This window comes from Piliocolobus tephrosceles, chromosome 5, assembly GCF_002776525.5.
Source record: "Piliocolobus tephrosceles isolate RC106 chromosome 5, ASM277652v3, whole genome shotgun sequence".
NCBI lineage: Eukaryota > Metazoa > Chordata > Mammalia > Primates > Cercopithecidae > Piliocolobus > Piliocolobus tephrosceles.
In genome coordinates, this window is record NC_045438.1 from 132,974,233 (window position 1) to 132,993,726 (window position 19,494).

General features: G+C 47.5%; 1 protein-coding gene and 1 pseudogene across 2 annotated transcripts; one reads left to right on the top strand and one right to left on the bottom strand.

Moving 5' to 3' along the window:
* Positions 1–3,060: 3,060 nt before the first annotated feature.
* On the bottom strand, positions 3,061–13,575 carry LHFPL5 (LHFPL tetraspan subfamily member 5). The gene is made up of 3 exons (XM_026448098.2): positions 13,164–13,575; positions 3,962–4,198; positions 3,061–3,119 (listed from the first exon to the last, which is right to left on the bottom strand). The coding sequence occupies exons 1-3, from the start codon at positions 13,573–13,575 to the stop codon at positions 3,061–3,063; spliced, it is 708 nt and encodes a 235-aa protein (XP_026303883.2).
* A 1,381-nt stretch (positions 13,576–14,956) lies between these two features.
* Positions 14,957–15,401, top strand: LOC111534994 (annotated as a pseudogene). Its single transcript, XR_002729275.3, has one exon. The product of XR_002729275.3 is annotated as a 60S ribosomal protein L31 pseudogene (transcript).
* The last annotated feature ends 4,093 nt before the right edge of the window (positions 15,402–19,494 follow it).

The window sequence follows — 19,494 nt, forward strand, 5'->3', positions numbered from 1 at the left end:
CTGGGTGACAGGGCCAGAATCTGTCTCAGAAAAAAAAAAAAATGTATATATATATATATTTCACCAACATAAAATTCACCCATTTAAGTTATACAATTCAGTGGTTTTTAGTATATTCACTAGATTGTGCAACTATCATCACTAATTTTTTTTTATTTTTTTTGAGATGGAGTCTCGCTCTGTCACCCAGGCTGGAGTGCTGTGGCTGGATCTCAGCTCACTGCAAGCTCCACCTCCCGGGTTTACGCCATTCTCCTGCTTCAGCCTCCCAAGTAGCTGGGACTACAGGCGCCCGCCACCTCACCCAGCTATTTTTTTGTATTTTTTAGTAGAGACGGGGTTTCACCGTGTTAGCCAGGATGGTCTCGATCTCCTGACCTCGTGATCTGCCCATCTCGGCCTCCCAAAGTGCTGAGATTACAGGCTTGAGCCACCGCGCCCGGCCTCATCACTAATTTTAAAACATTTTCATCACCCCAAAAAGAACCCTGTGCCCATTAGCAGTCACTCTTGTTTCCCCTCCTTCCTAGCCACCTCCTAATCTGCTTTCTGTCTCTATGGATTTGCCTATTTTGAATATTTTATAGAAATTGAATCACATATATACAAATGGAAGCAAGTCTTTTGTGTCTGGTTCCTTTCATTTAACATGTTTTCAAGGTTCATCCACATGGTAGCAATTCTTACTACTTCATCCCTTTTTATGGCTGGATAATATTTCATTGCATGGATATACACATTTTGTTTATCTGTTCATCAGGAGATGGACATATGGGTTGTTTCCATTTTTTGGCTATTATGCTGCTATGAACATTTGTGTATAAGTTTTTGTGTGAACATTTGTTTTTAATTTTCTTGTGTATGTACCCAATAGTGGAATTACTGGGTCATATGGTAACTCTATGATTAACCATTTGAGGAACTGCCAGGCTGCTTTCTGCAGCAGTTGTAACATTTTAGATCTGCATTAGCAGTGAATGAGGGTTCTAATTTCTCCACTTGCTCACCAACATTTGTTATTATTCACCTTTTTTATTATAATCATCTTAGTGGGTGTGAAATTGTATCTCAATATGGATTTGATTGGCATTTTTCTAATGACTAATGATGTTGAGCATCTTTTGATGTGCTAATTGGCCATCTGTATATCTTCTTTGGAGAAATGTCTATTCAAATCCCTTGCCCATTTTTTTTTTTTTTTTTTTTTTAAGACAGAGTCTCACTCTGTCACCCAGGCTGGAGTGCAGTGGTGCGAACTCAGCTCACTGCAAGTTCTGCCTCCCGGATTCACACCATTCTCCTGTCTCAGCCTCCCGAGTAGCTGGGACTACAGGCGCCTGCCACATGCCTGGCTAATTTTTTGTATTTTTAGTAGGGAGAGGGTTTCACCATGTTAGCCAGGATGGTCTCAATCTCCTGACCTCGTGATCTGCCCATCTTGGCCTCCCAAAATGCTGGGATTACAGGCGTGAGCCACCGTGCCCAGCATCCCTTGCCCATTTTAAGCATTGGGTAGTCTGTCTTTTTATTATTGAGTTGTAGGAGTTCTTAATATATTCTGGATTCTAGATCTTATCCAATTATAATTTGCAAATATTTTCTTCCATTCTGTGGCTTGTCCTTTTACTTTCTTAATGGTGTCTTTTTAAACAAAAAAAAAAATTAAATTTTGATGAAAGCCAATTTATCTATTTTTTTCTTCAGTTTCTTGTGCATTAGGTGTCATATCTAAGAAGCTATTGCCTAATCCAAGTTCACAAAGATTTACAACTATATTTTCTTTTAAGATTTTTATAGTTTTGTATCTTGCATTTAGGTCTTTGAGTTAATTTTTGTATATGGTGCGAGGTAGGGGTTCAATTTCATTCTTTCATATATAGATATCTGATTGTTCCAGCATCATTTGTTGGAAAGACTATTCTTTGTATATGGTGTGAGGTAGGGGTTCAATTTCATTCTTTCATATATAGATATCTGATTGTTCCAGCATCATTTGTTGGAAAGACTATTCTTTCCCCTATTAAATAGTCTTGACATCCTTGTTGAAAATCAATTGGCCATAAATGTTTGGGTTCATCTCTTTCTTTCTTTCTTTTTATTTTTTATTTGAGATGGAGTCTTGCTCTGTCACCCAGGCTGGAGTGCAGTGGCACAATCTCAGCTCACTGCAAGCTCCACCTCCTGGGTTCACACCATTCTCCTGCCTCAGCCTCCCAAGTAGCTGGGATTACAGGTTTACACCACCACACCTAGCTAATTTTTGTATTTTTAGTAGAGATGGGGTTGTGCCATGTTGGCCAGGCTGGTCTCCAACTCCTGACCTCAAGTGATCTGCCCACCTTGGCCCCCCGAAAATGCTGGGGTTACAGGCGTAGGCCTCTGCACCCAGCCCTACTATTTCATTTTTTTCTTCCCTTTATAGAATCTTCAAGAGATCCAGGCCCTAGGCATTTCCCTGGCCCAGGAACTATAGGAATCTACCCTACTGTGATGGGAAGAAATCTCCCTCTTCTCTCCTCCTTGGCCCAACTCTTTCTAGTAATTTGTTTTCTTTTTCTTTTTTTTTGAGTCAGTCTCGCTCTGTCATCCAGGCTGGAGTGCAGTGGCATGCTCTCAGCTCACTTCAACCTCTGCCTCCCAGGTTCAAGAGATTCTCCTGCCTCAGCCTCCTGAGTAGCTGGGACTACAGCTGCAAGCCACCACACCCAGCTATTTTTTGTATTTTTAGTAGAGATGGGGTTTCACCATGTTGGCCAGGATGGTCTTGATCTCTTGACCTCATGATCTGCCCACCTCGGCCTCCCAAAGTGCTGGGATTATAAGCATGAGCCACCGCATTTGGCCTGTTTACATCTTTAACCACATAACAGGTGGGTTATCCTTGTCCCACTCCCAAAGAAGGATGAAATGTTTCCTATCACTTCTTTATGGAGAAGTGGGCCCCAGTCTTGGCCAGAGAGGACCTGAGTTCTGGGCTCTTCTTTGGCACTGCCTTTCTGGGAACTTCTGAGTGACTCTCCCTTTTGGGCTTCAAGTTTCTCATGTGGGAAGAGTCCTTGGTTATAGTGGACAGAGGAGTTTGGCTGCTTCTTCCAGTCCAAGGGCTAATGTGAAGACAGCTATGGGGAAAAGAGACTGGAGAGATCCCTGAGATGTAACAGGTCCCCAGTGATGGCCACCTGATGAGACCAGGCATTTGGGGATTCACAGGGGTGCAAGACAGTCCTTGTCTTTGACTCGGGGAAGAAATTAATGCTCTGAAAAAGTTAGCCTCTCAAAACGGGCAGGGGAAGAGACCAATAAGAAACAGAAGTGAAAAGCACCCTAGGAAGAAGGGAGGTAATGGGAAGCAGTCAGGGAGGGCTTCCTGGAGGGTCTGCTTGGGCCTCGAGGATCAGCTACAGCTAACTTTTATGACTGACAGGTAGGATTTTGATGGGAGGGAATTGAAACAGGATGAACATTACGAGAATCCCAAGGCTGCTGTTCCTCCAGGGATCTTGGGCTCCCACCAGCTGCACTGCAGGAGCTGTCACTTTTGCACCCTCTGTTGATCTGTTCTAAAGGTCCCTGCCTTCCTACTCCCTCCCCAGCAACTCATCCCGCTGTTGTTCCCCCTCTCCACTGAGCAAGCTCCCAGGAATATTACTTTGAGACCCAGCCTCAGTGCCTCCTTCTAGGGGAGACCACACTTAGCCCCCAAGCCTGGATTGAAGCTCTCACCCCTATAGCCTCTGAGAGTGTAGAGGGGTGAGGGGGACATTCCTTTATCACAGATCACCTTATCACCTGCTAGCTTGCAACCCTCCACTGGCTTTGATTTCAGGGAGGACGTGGGCTGTGTCTGATTGTCCTCATCCCTTGGCCAGGGACCAAGCCTTAGAGAACTGGCTAAGACGAACCCCTACCCACATCCCAGGGTCTCCAGGCAGGGGACACCATTGTGGAGTTGAGGGATTACCAGTTCCATCTGCCTTGTAGTCATCAGGGAGGAGCTTGTCCTGCCGGTAGCCCAACACGAAGGCCAGGAAGGAGAGGATGAGGGCATCGCCAATGCTGAGGATGGCCAGCATGAAGGCCCAGCGGATGGTGCAGTGACCCAGCGTGTACTTGCCCGTCTGCTCCCCACACATGCGCCGTACCTCACTTGAGTCCCAACCGTCAGGGTAGACCAGGCAGCCAATCATTAGACCTGTGGCTGAGGGGGAAGGAGGGGTGCAGATGGCATCAGGCTGAGTGTGCCCAGTCCACCCCCTCCCACTTTGCAGTGCTGTTATATTGTCACCTCCCTTCTCCTTCTGTTAACAGCCTCAGGAGGCATGAGAGGTAGCTTCTACCATCCTTGCAGAACACAGGTGAGAAAACTGAGGCTCTAAGAGTTAAAGCAACTGGCCCCTGAGACCCAGCGGTTGGGGCAGAGGCAGAGAGCTGAACTCCTCAGCCCAGGCAGGCTCTGCCACCGCACCAGGTGGTCCTCCCAGGTCCTCAGCCATTCTCCTCACCTTGAACTCAACAACGCACCACCTGCCCTGGCTTCAAAGCCCTCCAGTATCTGGTCCCAGCCCAAAGAACTCATCACTGCTGAGATGCACATTTCTTCATACTTACAACATCTGTGAAATAAGTGTAATAAGAAAGTGTTGGCCAAGCACGCTGGCTCATGCCTGTAATCCCAGCACTTTGGGAGGCTGAGGCGGGTGGATCACCCGAGGTCGGGAGTTTGAGACCAGCCTGACCAACATGGAGAAACCCCATCTCTACTAAAAATACAAAATTAGCCCGCCGTGGTGGTGCATGCCTGTAATCCCAGCTACTCAGGATGCTGAGGCAGGAGAATTGCTTGAACCCGGGAGGTGGAGGTTGCAGTGAGCCGAGATAGTGCCATTGCACTCCAGCCTGGGCAACAAGAGCAAAACTCCATCTCAAAAAAAAAAAAAAGAAAAAGAAAGTGTCTAGGCTGGGAGCAGTGGCTTACACCTGTAATCCCAGCACTTTGGGAGGTTGAAGAGGGCAGATCACCTGAGGTTGGGAGTTTGAGACCAGCCTGACCAACATGGAGAAACCCCGTCTCAACTAAAAATACAAAATTAGCTGGGTGTGGTAGCACATGCCTGTGATCCCAGCTACTGGGGAGGCTGAGGCAGAAGAATCACTTAAACCCTGGAGGCAGAGGTTGTGGTGAGCCGAGATCACGCCATTGCACTCCAACCTGAGCAACAAGAACAAAATTCCATCTCAAAAAAAAAAAAAAAAGAAAAGAAAAAGAAAGTGTCAAGCCATGGCTGGATTATCAGTATTTTTTGTTTTTATAGTACATAGAATAACACTGTGTCCTACAACTCAGGTATCTTAGATTTGGTGAATACAGGAAGCCTTTCCAGACTGTCCCTGGCTGCTTCCTTCAAAAGCCTTCCATTCAAGCAAACAGGTTTCCTCCTCACTCTTACCCAGTACAGCATAGTCCAGTTGCTACACGTCCCTAAATTTAAGAATCCCCTGGAGGCTGAGTGCGGTGGCTCATGCATGTAATCCCAGCACTTTGGGAGACTGAGGCGGGTGGATCACCTGAGGTCGGGAGTTTGAAACCAGTCTGACCAACATGGAGAAACCCCGTCTCTACTAAAAATACAAAATTAGCCAGGTGTGGTGGCACGTGCCTGTAATGCTAGCTACTCGGGAGGCTGAAGGAGGAGAATCGCTTGAACCCAGGAGGCAGAGGTTGCGGTGAGTCGAGATTGTGCCATTGCACTCCAGCCTGGGCAATAAGAGTGAAACTACATCTCAAAAAAAAAAAAGAATCCCCTGGAATCTTTAATGCTGGTTCCTTTGCCTATAACCTATGCACAAAAAAATAAGGTAAAAAGCTAGTTCTTAGGTCATGGTTGGGTTCAATAATCTCTGTTTTCAAAAACACTCTTCCAGGTGATTTTCTCAGTAGGAAAAGCTAATAAACACTAGACTAGGCTGCCCGGATTTCAAGCCCAGCTCTGCACTACCTAGCTATGTGACTCAGAGCAAGTGACTTAAGCTTTCTTTTTTTTTTTTTTTTCCTTTGAGACAGAGTCTGTCTCTGTCGCCTAGGCTGGAGTGCAGTGGCACGATCTCAGCTCACTGCAACCTTCGCCTCCCGGATCCAAGTGATCCCTCTGCCTCACCCTCCCGAGTAGCTGGGATTACAGGCATGTACCACTGCGCCCAGCTAATTTTTGTATTTTTAGTAGAGAAAGGGTTTCACCAGGTTGGCCAGGCTGGTCTTGAACTCCTGGGTTCAAGTGATCCGCCCGCCTCGGCCTCCCAAAGTGCTGGGATTACAGGCATGAGCCACCGTGCCCAGCCATACTTAAGCTTTCTTTGCCTCAGTTCCTCATCTATAAAACGGAGATAATAATAACCCCAACCTTCCTGTTGTGGTTACAGCGAGGTTCAAATGAGTTAATATGGAAAAGAGTGTAGCACAGTGCCTGGCATGGACTTGGCACTCCATAGAGTTGACTGTGAGAGTTATTATCCCACTCTGTGCCTTCCTTGACTTAGTATTTACAGCTAAAAATTCTGTTGCCCCCACTTTCCCCCTACTTCTTCCATCCCTTTCCATCAAACCACCCCCTCACCTTAGCTTCGCTGGGGTGAAGCACAGACAGGTGACATAATCCAGGATGCAACTGGGGCAGCCCCAGGCACAGCTGCCCTGCAGGCAGGGGGTGCTCCCCTTATCTGTGCCGCTTTCCCACAGGTCTGGAGGCTCTCTAGTCCCAAGGTTGTACCCTACTCAGGAGCCCCTCAGAGAAGCACCTCTTCGGGCCCAAAGTTACCTTCCCTGTACCCAGCTTGTTCTGCAAAAAAGGTCGGGAGGTCAAACAAATGCACAGTAAATGGAACTATCAGGATCCCACCTCCCCACCTAAATGTATCACGCTTCCTTCGATTTTTTTTTAGGAGAAGCTTATTTAGATAGTTCTTTATAGATCACAAAATACTTCATGTACCATCTTGACTGTGACCACCGTTCTGTGAATTGGGCCAGCTATTAATATCCTCATTTTACAGATTAGAAAACTGAGGGCTTGGCCAGGCGCGGTGGCTCACACCTGTAATCCCAGCACTTCGGGAGGCTGAGGTGGGCGGATCATGAGGTCAGGAGATCAAGACCATTCTGGCTAACACGGTGAAACCCCATTTCTACTAAAAAATACAAAAACATTAGCCGGGTATGGTGGTGGGCGCCTGTACTCCCAGCTACTCTGGAGGCTGAGGCAGGAGAATGGTGTGAACTCGGGAGGCAGAGCTTGCAGTGAACCGAAATAGCACCACTGCACTCCAGCCTGGGCGACAGAGCGAGACTCTGTCTCAAATAAATAAATAAATAATAAAATAATAATAATAATAATAAAACTGAGGGCTCAGAGAAACCAGGTGACTTACCAGCCATCCAGTCATTCAGCTATGACAGGACCAAGGCCTGAATTCTCCATTCCTGACTTTCCTGACTTCAAAGTTTATTCCCTCCACCCCCAGAACATGACACCTCTCCCAGGGGCTGAATGTAATTAGTGGTGACATTTCAGACTTCCTACGTGTTCAGCGAGGAAGATACCCACGGTGGAGGAGAGGGAGCCATCCACAGCTCGGGGGTGAAACCTATGTAGCCAGCCCTTCCCCGACTTGGTGTGAGTCCAGCCCTCCAGTGTCTGGCAGGGCCCCTGGCTTCAAGGGCAGAGGTGAAGGTGGGAAGGAGCTGCCCTTCCAGGCTTTGCATTCTCTCCATCACTTCCTCCCTTGGCCCCCCTCCCCTGCACCATCTTCCTGTGGGGGCTCTGGAAAAAAGCCCAGGGCCTCTGACCTGGAAACAGGTGTGGGTGCCACAGTCCCCTGTGAGCATTCCACCCGTCCACCCATGGTTCTGGGGACAGTGGGTGTCAGCCCCAGTTGTGGCATTTCAAGGCTCTAAGGAGAAGCCAGCACAGTGTTCTCAGGCCGAGTTACTTCCTCTCTCTGACTACCGTCCTGTTGTCTCTAAAGTACCTGACTCATAGCCGCACTGTGAGGATTAAGTGTGATCATTTATAGAAAACACTTACTATGATGTCTTGTACATGGTAAGTGGCTAATTAATGTTAGTCACTGCTATTATTATTGACATTGGAGTCAGACAGAAGCTGCTTCAGTGACATGGATGCCATTAGAGCTGCTCATGAATATTCCAGATGCAAGGCAAAGTTGTACTTCCCTGTCCCGCTCTCTTGAGGTTAAGTGAGGCCATCTGCCTTCCTCTGGCCAATGACATGTGAGCAGAGATGTGTGTATTTCCGGGCCACAGCACTTAGCTGCAGTGGGAGACCTCCCAGAGCTCCCTTCCCTCTGATGTGAGGACAGCTGGTGGTGATTGATGCCCCTAGCGACGGTCCCAGGAGAGAGCAGCCAGAGCGGAGTCCCCACCGATCCCCAGTTGGCATGGACCATAAGCAAGAAATACATAAACCTTTGTTCTAAGCCACCAAGATTTGGGAGTGGTTTGTTACTATGGCATCCCTTCTCATGCTCACTGATAAAGTTGTTTTTTATGTTTTTCACAGGTACTGAGCACCTACCATGTGCAAGGTGTTTTACATGCATTCTATTATCCCATCTTCACAGAACCCCAATGAAGCAGGTCCTGCTGCTATGTTCTACAGATGGGGTACAGTGGAATGTTTGTTCACCCCAGAATTCCTGTGTTGAAATCCTAACCTCCAGCCTGGTGGTGTTAGGAGATGGGGCCTTTGGGAGGTGATTAGGTCATGAGGGCAGGGCCCTCATGAATGGGATTGGAACCCTTATAAAAGGGACCTCAGAGGGGAGGGGGAGCAGCTAAAGGTTGGTTAATGGATACAAAAGTATAGCTAGACAGGAGGAATAAGCTGTAGTGCTCTCTAGCACTGTAGGGTGATTATAACCAACAACAATCTATCATATATTTTCACATAGCTGCAGCAGCAAATTTGAAATTGTCCCAACTCAAAGAAATGTTTTAAATGTTTGAGGTGATGGATATGCTAATTACCTTAATCTTCTCAGTAGGAAAAGCTAGGAAACATTAGACCAGGCTGCCTGGATTTCAAGCCCAACTTGTATACATGTAACAAAATATCACACTGTAACCCATAAATATGTACAATTATCATGTCAATTAAAAATAATAATAAGGCCGGGTGTGGTGGCTCACGCCTGTAATGCCAACACTTTGGGAGGCTGAGGCAGGCAGATTGCCTGAGCTCAGGAGTTCCAGACCAGCCTGAGCAACATGGTGAAACCTCATCTCTACAAAAATTCGCTGGGCGTGGCGGCATGCACCTGTAGTCCCAGCTACTTGGGAGGCTGAGGAGGGAGGATCACTTGAGCCTGGGATGTCAAGGCTGCAATGAGCCATGTTCATGCCATTGCAGTCCAGCCTGGGTAAAAATAACAATTTTTGAGAAGCTGACTCAATAATAATAATCATCAATGCAAATAAATAAATAAAAGGGACCTCAGAGAGCCCTGTCACCCTCTTATCACCATGTGAGGACATCAAGACGTCAGCAGTCTGCAGCCTAGAAGAGGCCTTCACCAGAGATCTCGTGCTAATGCCATGCTGGCACCCAGATCTCAGACCTCCAGCCTCCAGAAGTGTGAGTAATGAATTTCTGTTGTTTAAGCCCCCTGGTCTGTGGTAATTTGTTATGGCAGCCCTGACTAAATAGAACTAAGTAAAACTGACTAAGACATGAGGTTACCAAGACTCAGAGAAGACAAGCAGTTTGGCCTACCTGTGTTTCTAGGGGCTGGGACCACTCCCAGCCTACACCTGGCACCCAGAAGCCCAATTAATCTTGTTAAGCTGCAGGCCCACATCACCCAAGCATCAGTCCTCATCCTCCCCTGCCCCTGTCCCTTTCCTGCTCCCAGGCTTCTTGGCAAGGGTACTAATAAATGGATGTATCTCCCAGCTGCTGAATGTGGGACCCACCCACTCTGCATCTCTCCCTTCAGCTCATTTCCCCTTCTGCAGCACAGCAGAACGGAACATGACACCAGTCTTGCCTTCCTCAATTTAAATCTTGCATGAGATGGCATCTGGCCACCTCTGCTATCAGTGTCTCCAGCTCTGCGACCCAGATAGTGTCTGACTGAGACGGCCTGGCAACCCCTGCCGCTCCTGGCACTGCCTGCCCACACATGGCACCTGTTGTGGGATGTTTCAGGAGAAGGGGGGTTTGCAGACAGCCTTGAGAATGAGAGAGATGATTGTGTCTCCAGCATCCCATAATCCTGATATGGAAGAACAGCTGGCAAGCATTATCAGGGTCTATTTCACTCTTCTTTGACATAAAACTGCTAAATCTTCATTTCCCCTTTGTTCATATATATATATAGAATACACATATGTTAAAGAATATATATATACTCAATATTTATATTAAATCAGCTAATTTTTGTATTTTTTTGTAGAGACACAGTTTCGCCATGTTGCTCAGGCTGGTCTCAAACTCCCGAGCTCAAGCAATCTGCCCACCTCACCCTCCCAAAGTGCTGGGATTACAGGCCTGAGCCACTGCAGCTGGCCTTATTATTATTTTAATTGACATATATATGTCAATTATATATACATATAATATATATTATGTAGATATATAAATATATAAACATACATATGATACATATAATTTAATGTATACATACATTAAATATATATGCGTATATATAAAATAGAGATAGGGTCTCACTATGTTGTCCAGGCTAGTCTTGAACTCTTAAACTTCTGGCCTCAAGCAATCCCCTCTCCTTGGCCTCCCAAAGTGCTAGGACTACAGGCATGAGCCACTGTGCCTGCCCCCACCATCATTCTTGACATGGCCACTACCTACCTTGCTCCCCACTGCCCACCCCTGCCCCAGACTCTCCCTTATCATACAGAGAGACTACAGAGAAGAGGGAGGTGGCAAGGCGATTTGCTCTGAAGCCATGGGGAGAACTCTGAAGCCATGTGAGTAGCCTGGGTGCAAGATTTGGAATCAAAGGTGTATCCTTCCTACTTGTATGCTCAAAACAAGTTTCCCACTGGGGGCCTTCTTTGTAAAATAGAGAAATACCCACCTCAATGGGTTGTGCTAGGGCTCCTCCAGATAACATATGTAAAGATATTTCATAAATCATTATACTTATGTAAATATGTGGCTCAGTGAAAACATCTTAGGAATACATCTAGTTTCTTGGGAACTGCTGCCTTAATTCTTCCAGGTCCTCAGTTGCCCACTGATCTGCTATAGCCTTGGCCAAGTCTGGTCCTCTCAGCAGCAGATCCCTCATCTATAGTTGGAGGGTGGATATAGCTCTCTGGGGTCCCCTCCAACTCTGCAGTCTTGACTCTGCGTGTTTGGTGGCCTGGGATTCAGAGGCCTGTTTCAGTCTCTCTCTTAAAGATTACAGCACTTCTGTCTCTTTTTTTTTTTTTTTTTTTTTTTTAATATGGAGTCTCGCTCTGTTGTCCAGGCTGGAGTGCAGTGGTGCGATCTTGGCTTACTGCAAGCTCCACCTCCTGGGTTCACACCCTTCTCCTGCCTCAGTCTCCCAAGTAGCTGGGACTACAGTCACCCACCACCATGCCCAGTTAATTTTTTTTTTTTTTTTTTGTCTTTTTAGTAGAGATGGAGTTTCACCATGTTAGCCAGGATGGTCTCCATCTCCTGACCTTGACAGCACTTCTCATTCTGATCAATGACATCAAGATGGTTTCACTCTAGTTTCCAGTCCCTGGCACTACTTCTGGACATCTCACTGGCATGGACAGTTTGTGTGTGCTCCCTGAGGTGGGCAGGGACCAAGGTACCAGAGGCTGCAGCACAAGGTCTTAACCCTCTTCCTGGGCTACAGAGAAAAGCAAGATCACTTGGCACAAGGACCAAGAAGCCTTCCTGAGCTAGGAGCAGGAAAAAGGACTTCCTGAGCTAGGAGTGCCTCAGGACACAAGGACACAAGTGGCTGCCTACCCCACAGTTTTATTTGTTTCATTTTATTTATTATTATTATTATTTTTAGAGACAGGGTCTTGCCATCTTGCCCAGTACAGTCTCAAACTCCTGAGCTCAAGTGAGGCTCTCTCCCAAAGTGTTGGGAGTACAGGTGTGAGCCACTATGCCCAGCCCCCACATTTTTTTAAAGGACCCTAGGCCAGGTGCTGTGGATCACACCTGAAATCCCAACACTTTGGGAGACTGAAGCGAGCAAATCGCTTGAGGCCAGCAGTTCGTGACCTGCCTGGGCAATATGACAAAACCCCATCTCTACAAAAATTACAAAAAAATTAGCCAGACATAGTGGTGCACACCTAGAGTCCCAGATACTTGGGAGGCTGATGAGAGAGGATCACCTAAGTCCAAGGAGGTTGAGGCTGCAGTGAGCTGAGATCATGCCACTGTACTCCAGCTTGGGCCAACTCTGTCTCAAAAAACAAACAAACAAACAACAACAGGACCCTAAATAGCTTCCTCCACCTCACACAGTATCACTCCATTTGCTGCCTTAAGTATAAAATCCCATAATCAAGGAGAAAAGACTTTCACTCCACAATGAAAGAGGGGACTTTAGATGAAAGTTTCTATAGGCAAGGTCATACCCTGCATAATAGTAACACTCCAAAATCAGCAAGAGACCTTAGAATCTGAGAGCAGTTTGGAGTGGGAGAGAGAGAATAAGGACAGAGTTCTGGGCACTCTAATAAAGAACAAAAGCCCAGAGGTGGGAGATGAGAGCATCTAGAATGTGCTTGACTGGCGTCACTACTTTGTGCTGGGATTGAGTCCTATTCCCACATGGCCAACAATGGAAGCTTCCTTCTTTCTCTCTCTCACAGCTGCAAAAACTGATGTGATGGCCTGGGAGTCAGGACCAGCAACTGTGTGCTCCTGGGCAAGTCACTTCCCCTTACAGATGAGAGGGTTGGACAGCTTGATCTCTAAGGTCTTTTCTGCCTCAGCCATTCTAAGATTCTCAACTCCTCAGAATCTTCTGCAGAGCACTGAGTAGGACTGGGCTGTAGGAGAACAGCTAAATTTAAGGCCCAGAGCCCCAGCAGAGGGTGGGATGGTGCAGCTGCAGCCGTGGCCCCGGGGTGGGCCCCCGCCTGCCCTCCCACCATCCCTGCTTACCCGCAGCCAGCTGCATCCATGCACAGATCTTGTAGACAGTGGCCGTGTTGCAGATGAAGAACAGGCTGAAGCAGATGATGGAGCCAATGATGAGGAACATGCCCAAGGCCACAAAGAACATGGCAGTCTTGAAGGCTCTAGAGGGGATGGAGGAGAAGTCTAGGGGACCGCCCTTGCAGATGAGCTCCGAGGATAGCACGTTACCCACGCAGTAGGAGAAAAGGCCGAAGTAGCCTGCCTGGGGTGTGTTGACGCTGTCGCCGATCCAGTAGGGCTGGATGAAGAGGGCCATGACCAGCACGGAGAAGCAGATGGTGAGTGTACCCCACATCACGCCCACGGCCCGCGAGTTCCGCACATAGTTGGTATGGTAGATCTTGGCTGCCTCCTGGGCCGGCAGCAATTTCACCATGGTGAGGGTAGCAGGCCCTGGGTTGGGGTCCCGTGGGCTGCAAGTCCGTGGCTTTGTGGATGGAGGCCTAGAAGCAGATCACTCCCCAGCGGGGTTTGGGGAGGAGGCTGAGGTCAGGGCACCAGATGAGGCCCCTTCAAGGCAAGGGGAAGAGGCTTAATAGGACAAGGACAACCTTGGCTTGATCAGGGGAAGCTTGCCAGGTGCCTGTGTCCGCTGTAGCCGAGGCTGTCTCCAGTATCCTGCCGCTTCCCAAGCCCCCCAGGGTCTCGGGCCTGCTGGCGCCGCCCTGCCCCTCTCCCTTCCCGGCTCACGGCTCCCGAGAGCCCCGCCCCCTCCTCCGTCCGCGGAGGGCGCCGTTTCAGCACCGCGGCCAGCGCCCCGGGGTTCTGGGCGAGGGGCGGGGCCTGCAGCCGAGGCCGGGAAGGGACCGAGCGCCCATTGCAGGCCCCCGCCGCGGGGAATCGGAACCCAGTTCACCTTCCTGAACCGAGATGACAAGAACTGGGAAGGTGGGGCTGTGGCTGACACATTCCTACCGCTCAATTCGAGCCGCAAAAACGCTTTCTCCCCGCAAAAGCGCTGTCCACATCCCATTCCACCCGCCCTCCCTGGTTCCCTAGTCGCCTTCCCAGAACCTCCAATCCCACCACCCCGGAGGTCAGCAAAGCCTTTCCTGGTTGCCTTCTGGTCACTGGTTTTTCGTCCTTAGCATTCAGTCAACGATTTCTAAAAGCATACTATGTGTTGAGGTTATGTTAGAGGACATCTAAGCAAAATATTTACATATATAATGTATATATGTAGTCTATATAAATATATATATACAAAACGCCTGTATATGCAGACTGTGTGATAACAGAGGCAACTACAAAGTATAGCAGACAACATTGTTTATGAGCCTTTTCAGACCTGAACATATGTGTTTTGTTCAATACAATGCCTTTCTCCCCTTGTTTCTATGTGTTTGTTACATATTTCCCCCTTTAAATACATGTATTTTTTATATGTTTTATATATATACATATTTCTCCTGATTTTATAGGTAAATACAAGGCTAGTGTAAAGAACTAGGAAAATTCCGCCGGGCGCGGTGGCTCACGACTGTAATCCCAGCACATTGGAAGGCAAAGGTGGGCAGATCACGAGGTCAGGAGATCGAGACCATCCTGGCTAACGCACTGAAACCCCGTCTCTACTAAAAATACAAAAAAATTAGCCGGGCGTGGCGGCATGCGCCTGTTGTCCCAGCTGCTGGGAAGGCTGAGGCAGGAGAATGGTGCGAACTCAGGAGGGGGAGCTTGCTGTGAGCTCAGATTGCACTACTGCACTCCAGCCTGGGCAACAGAGCAAGACTCCCTCTCAAAAAAAAAAAGCTTCCTTTCCAACTTGGACCCGGCAGAATGGCTCCCGCAAAGAAGGGTGGCGAGAAGAAAAAGGGCCGTTCTGCCATCAACGAGGTGGTGACCCGAGAATACACCATCAGCATTCACAAGCGCATCCATGGAGTGGGCTTCAAGAAGGGTGCCCCTCGGGCACTCAAAGAGATTCGGAAATTTGCCACGAAGGAGATGGGAACTCCAGATGTGCGCATTGATACCAGGCTCAACAAAGCTGTCTGGGCCAAAGGAATAAGGAATGTCCCATACTGAATCCGTGTGCGGCTGTCCAGAAAACGTAATGAGGATGAAGATTCACCAAATAAGCTCTATACTTTGGTTACCTATGTACCTGTTACCACTTTCAAAAATCTACAGACCGTCAATGTGGATGAGAACTAATCGCTGATCGTCAAATACATCAAATAAAGTCATAAAATTGAAAAAAGAAAAAATGAAAAAAGAATTAGGAAAATTCAGGAAAGTATACACAAAAGAATAAAAATCATAACACCAACGTCAGGAGCTACGGAAAGACAAGACAATCTTAAAAACATGGACTTTGGTGTTCAACAGGCCTGGATTTGAATGAGCTACTTACTAAGTAACCATCCATGGACTTAACCTTTCTTCCTGAGCCTCAGTTTCTCCATCTATTAAATGCAGGAAACGATGGTATTGATCACACAATGGCTAAGTGAAATACATGTATAAAATCTTTAGCCCGGGGCACACATAAAAGTGCTCAAAGGGCTGGGTACGGTGGCTCATGACCGTAATTCCATCACTTAGGGAAGCCAAGTCTGGTGGATCACCTGAGGTCAGGAGTTTAAGACCAGTCTGATCAACATCGTGAAACTGTCTGTACTAAAAATGTCAAAAATTAGCCAGGCATAGTGGCAGGCGCCTGTATTCCCAGCTACTCAGGAGGCTGAGACAGGAGAATCGCTTGAACCTGGGAGGCAAAGGTGGCAGTGAGCCTAGATCACACCATTGCATTCCAGCCTGGGCAACAAGAGCAAAACTCCATCTCAAAACATAATAATAATAATTTTTTTAAAAAGTGCTCAAAGGCACATTAGTGGTCTCTAATCCCAGCACTTTGGGAGGCCAGGCAGTCAGATCACTTGAGCTCAGGAATTCTAGACTAGCCTGGGCAACATAGCAACACTCCCATCTCTACAAAAAATACACAACTTAGCCAGGCATAGCCAGGCATGGTGGTGCCCGCCTGTAGTCACAGCTACTTGGAAGGTTGAGGTGGGAGAATCACTGGAGCCTAGGAGGTCGAGGCTGCAGTGAACCAAGATCACACCACTGTACTCTAGTCTGGCTTTAACAAAAAAAGAGAAAGTACTCAAAAATGTTGGTGATTACTGTTATTACCGCTGTTAGTCCCTGCAGTTTCCCTCTTCTGAACATAATCCTTTACACGACTGGATGATGTATGTACAATTTTATTTTATTTTTATTTTTATTTTTATTTATTTATTTTTGAGACGGAGTTTCGCTCTTGTTGCCCAAGCTAGAGTGCAATGGCACGATCTCAGCTCACCACAACCTCCATCTCCCTGATTCAAGCAATCCTCCTGTCTCAGCCTCCCAAGTAGCTGGGATTACAGGCATGCACCACCACGCCCGGGTAGTTTTTTGTTTTGTTTTGTTTTTTGTTCTTTGATATGGAGTTTTGCTCTTGTTGCCCAGGCTGGAGTGCAGTGGTGTGATCTTGGCTCACCGCAACCTCCGCCTTCCTGGTTCAAGTGATTCTCCTGCCTCAGCCTCCCGATTACAGGCATGGCCGCCACACCCGGCTATTTTTGTATTTTTAGTAGAGACGGGGTTTCTCCATGTTGGTCAGGCTGGTCTCGAACTCCCGACCTCAGGTGATCCTCCCGCCTTAGCCTCCCAAAGTGCTGGGATTACAGCTGCGCCTGGTCAGTAAGGTTGTTGTTTGTTTGTTGTCGTTGTTGTTATTGTTTGACATGAAGTTTCACTCTTGATGCCCAGGCTTGAGTGCAATGGCACAGTCTTGGCTCACTGCAACCTCCGCCTCCCAGGTTCAAGCGATTCTCCTGCCTCAGCCTCCCAAGTAACTGGGATTACAGGCATGTGCCACCATGCCTGGCTAATTTTTGTATTTTTAGTAGAGATGGGGTTTCATTATGTTAGTCAGGCTGGTCTCAAACTCCTGACCTTAAGTGATCTGCCCTCCTTAGCCTCCCAAAGTGTTGGGATTACAGGTGTGAGCCACTGCACCCGGCTCAGGTTGTTTTTATTTATTTTTTATTTTTTATTTTATTTTATTATTTTTTTTGAGACGGAGTCTTGCTCTGTCGCCTGGGCTGGAGTGCAGTGGCTGGATCTCAGCTCACTGCAAGCTCCGCCTCCTGGGTTTATGCCATTCTCCTGCCTCAGCCTCCGGAGTAGCTGGGACTACACCACCTCGCCCGGCTAGTTTTTTGTATTTTTTAGTAGAGACGGGGTTTCACCGTGTTAGCCAGGATGGTCTCGATCTCCTGACCGCCAGGATGGTCTCGATCTCCTGACCTCGTGATCCGCCCGTCTCGGCCTCCCAAAGTGCTGGGATTACAGGCTTGAGCCACCGTGCTTGGCCTCAGGTTGTTTTTAATAGTAAGAAAAGTGGCTGGGCGCGGTGGCTCACGCATGGTGGCTCATTATTAATGTTGGGATTAATGTCATAATCCCAACATTAATAATAATTTCGAAGCTAGCTTATTTATTAAAGATTTTACTGACATTACATAAACTTGAAACAGCATTTGACTAGTCTTTTCTTTTTTCCTGATAAAGTGTTCGATTCAAGTGCTTTTATTTTCTTAAACCAATTAGAGCTCTTTTATTTATTTTCAGTAGCAAAACACTGCACATCACCCATAAATACATAGACATATCAGGCATGACTATAGAAGTACATCTTATAGATTTATAAAAACCTTTTTTTTTTCCTATTTTAATCTTTCAGATTCTTTTTGTTTTTGAGATGGAGTCTCGCTCTGTCACCTAGGCTGGAATGCAGTGGCGCAATCTTCGCTCACTGCAACCTCTGCCTCCCAAATTCAAGCGATTCTTCTGCCTCAGTCATAGCTAGGATTACAGGTGCCTGCCACCATACTCAGCTAATTTTTCTATTTTTAGTAGAGATAGGGTTTTGCCATGTTGGCCAGGGAGGTCTCAAACTCCTGACCTCAGGTGATCCACCCGTCTGGGCCTCCCAAAGTGCTGGGATTACAGGTGTGAGCCATCGTGACTGGCCTTAAACTTTAAAAAAAATTTTTTTTTTTTTTGAGACAGAGTCTTGCTCTGTCCCCCGGGCTGGAGTGCAGTGGCCTGAACTCGGCTCACTGCAAGCTCCGCCTCCTGGGTTCACGCCATTCTCTTGCCTCAGCCTCCTGAGTAGCTAGGACTACAGGTGCCCGCCACCGCGCCCAGCTAATTTTTTGTATTTTTAGTAGAGACGGGGTTTCACGTGGTCTCGATCTTCTGACCTTGTGATCCGCCCGCCTCAGCCTCCCAAAGTGCCGGGATTACAGGCGTGAGCCACCGCGCCCGGCCCTTTCAAATTCTTTCTTTTTTTTTTTTGAGACAGAGTCTCGCTCTGCTGCCCAGGCTGGAGTGCAGTGGCTGGATCTCAGCTCACTGCAAGCTCCGCCTCCTGGGTTCAAGCCATTCTCCTGCCTCAGCCTCCCAAGCAGCCGGGACTATAGGCGCCCGCCACCTCACCCGGCTAGTTTTTTTGTATTTTTTAGTAGAGACGGGGTTTCACCGTGTTAGCCAGGATGGTCTCGATCTCCTGACCTCGTGATCCGCCCGTCTCGGCCTCCCAAAGTGCTGGGATTACAGGCTTGAGCCACCGCGCCCGGCCTCAAATTCTTGATAACCTGTTTCACAACCCTAGGCAGCTGACAGCTAAATAGCCTTAAATTTGCATATTAAAGGAAACAGTTCAGGTGAAAGTCAAATAACAAAATTTACATTATAAGGTGAGGCGAGAAAAGTCTGGTGTTCCAGAGGGAAATTAAAACAGATTTAATTGCCAATTAAACATAAAATTATGGAAATTATAAAGGCCTTTTAAATACACACACACACACACACACACCCTGTAGCTTTTACTTCAGAACTTTTAGCCATGAGATAAATACAAATTCACTGGCTTGCAAAAAGAATCTGTTGGATCTAAAACAGTGGTTTTTATCTTAAGAGAAAAATAACAGCAGATTGCTGGGTGCGGTGGCTCACGCTTGTAATCCCAGCACTTTGGGAGGCCGATGCAGGTGGATCATGAGATCAGGAGTTCGAGACCAGCCTGGCCAACATAGTGAAACCCCATCTCTACTAAAAATACAAAAAATTAGCCGGGCATGGTGGCAGGTGTCTGTAATCCCAGCTACTCAGAAGGCTGAGGCAGGAGAATGGCTTGAACCCTGGAGGCAGAGGTTGCAGTGAGACGAGATTGTGCCATTGCACTCCAGCCTGGGCAACAGAGCAAGACTCTGTCTGAAAGAAAGAGAGAGAGAGA

Coding starts and splice junctions, on each gene's coding strand:
- LHFPL5 (XM_026448098.2), bottom strand. CDS start 13,575: ATGGTGAAATTGCTGCCGGCCCAGGAGGCAGCCAAGATCTACCATACC. Junction 4,199..13,163: donor ATGGATGCAGCTGGCTGCGG/GTAAGCAGGGAT, acceptor CTTCCCCCTCAG/CCACAGGTCTAATGATTGGC. Junction 3,120..3,961: donor CTACAAGGCAGATGGAACTG/GTAATCCCTCAA, acceptor TTTTCCCCATAG/CTGTCTTCACATTAGCCCTT.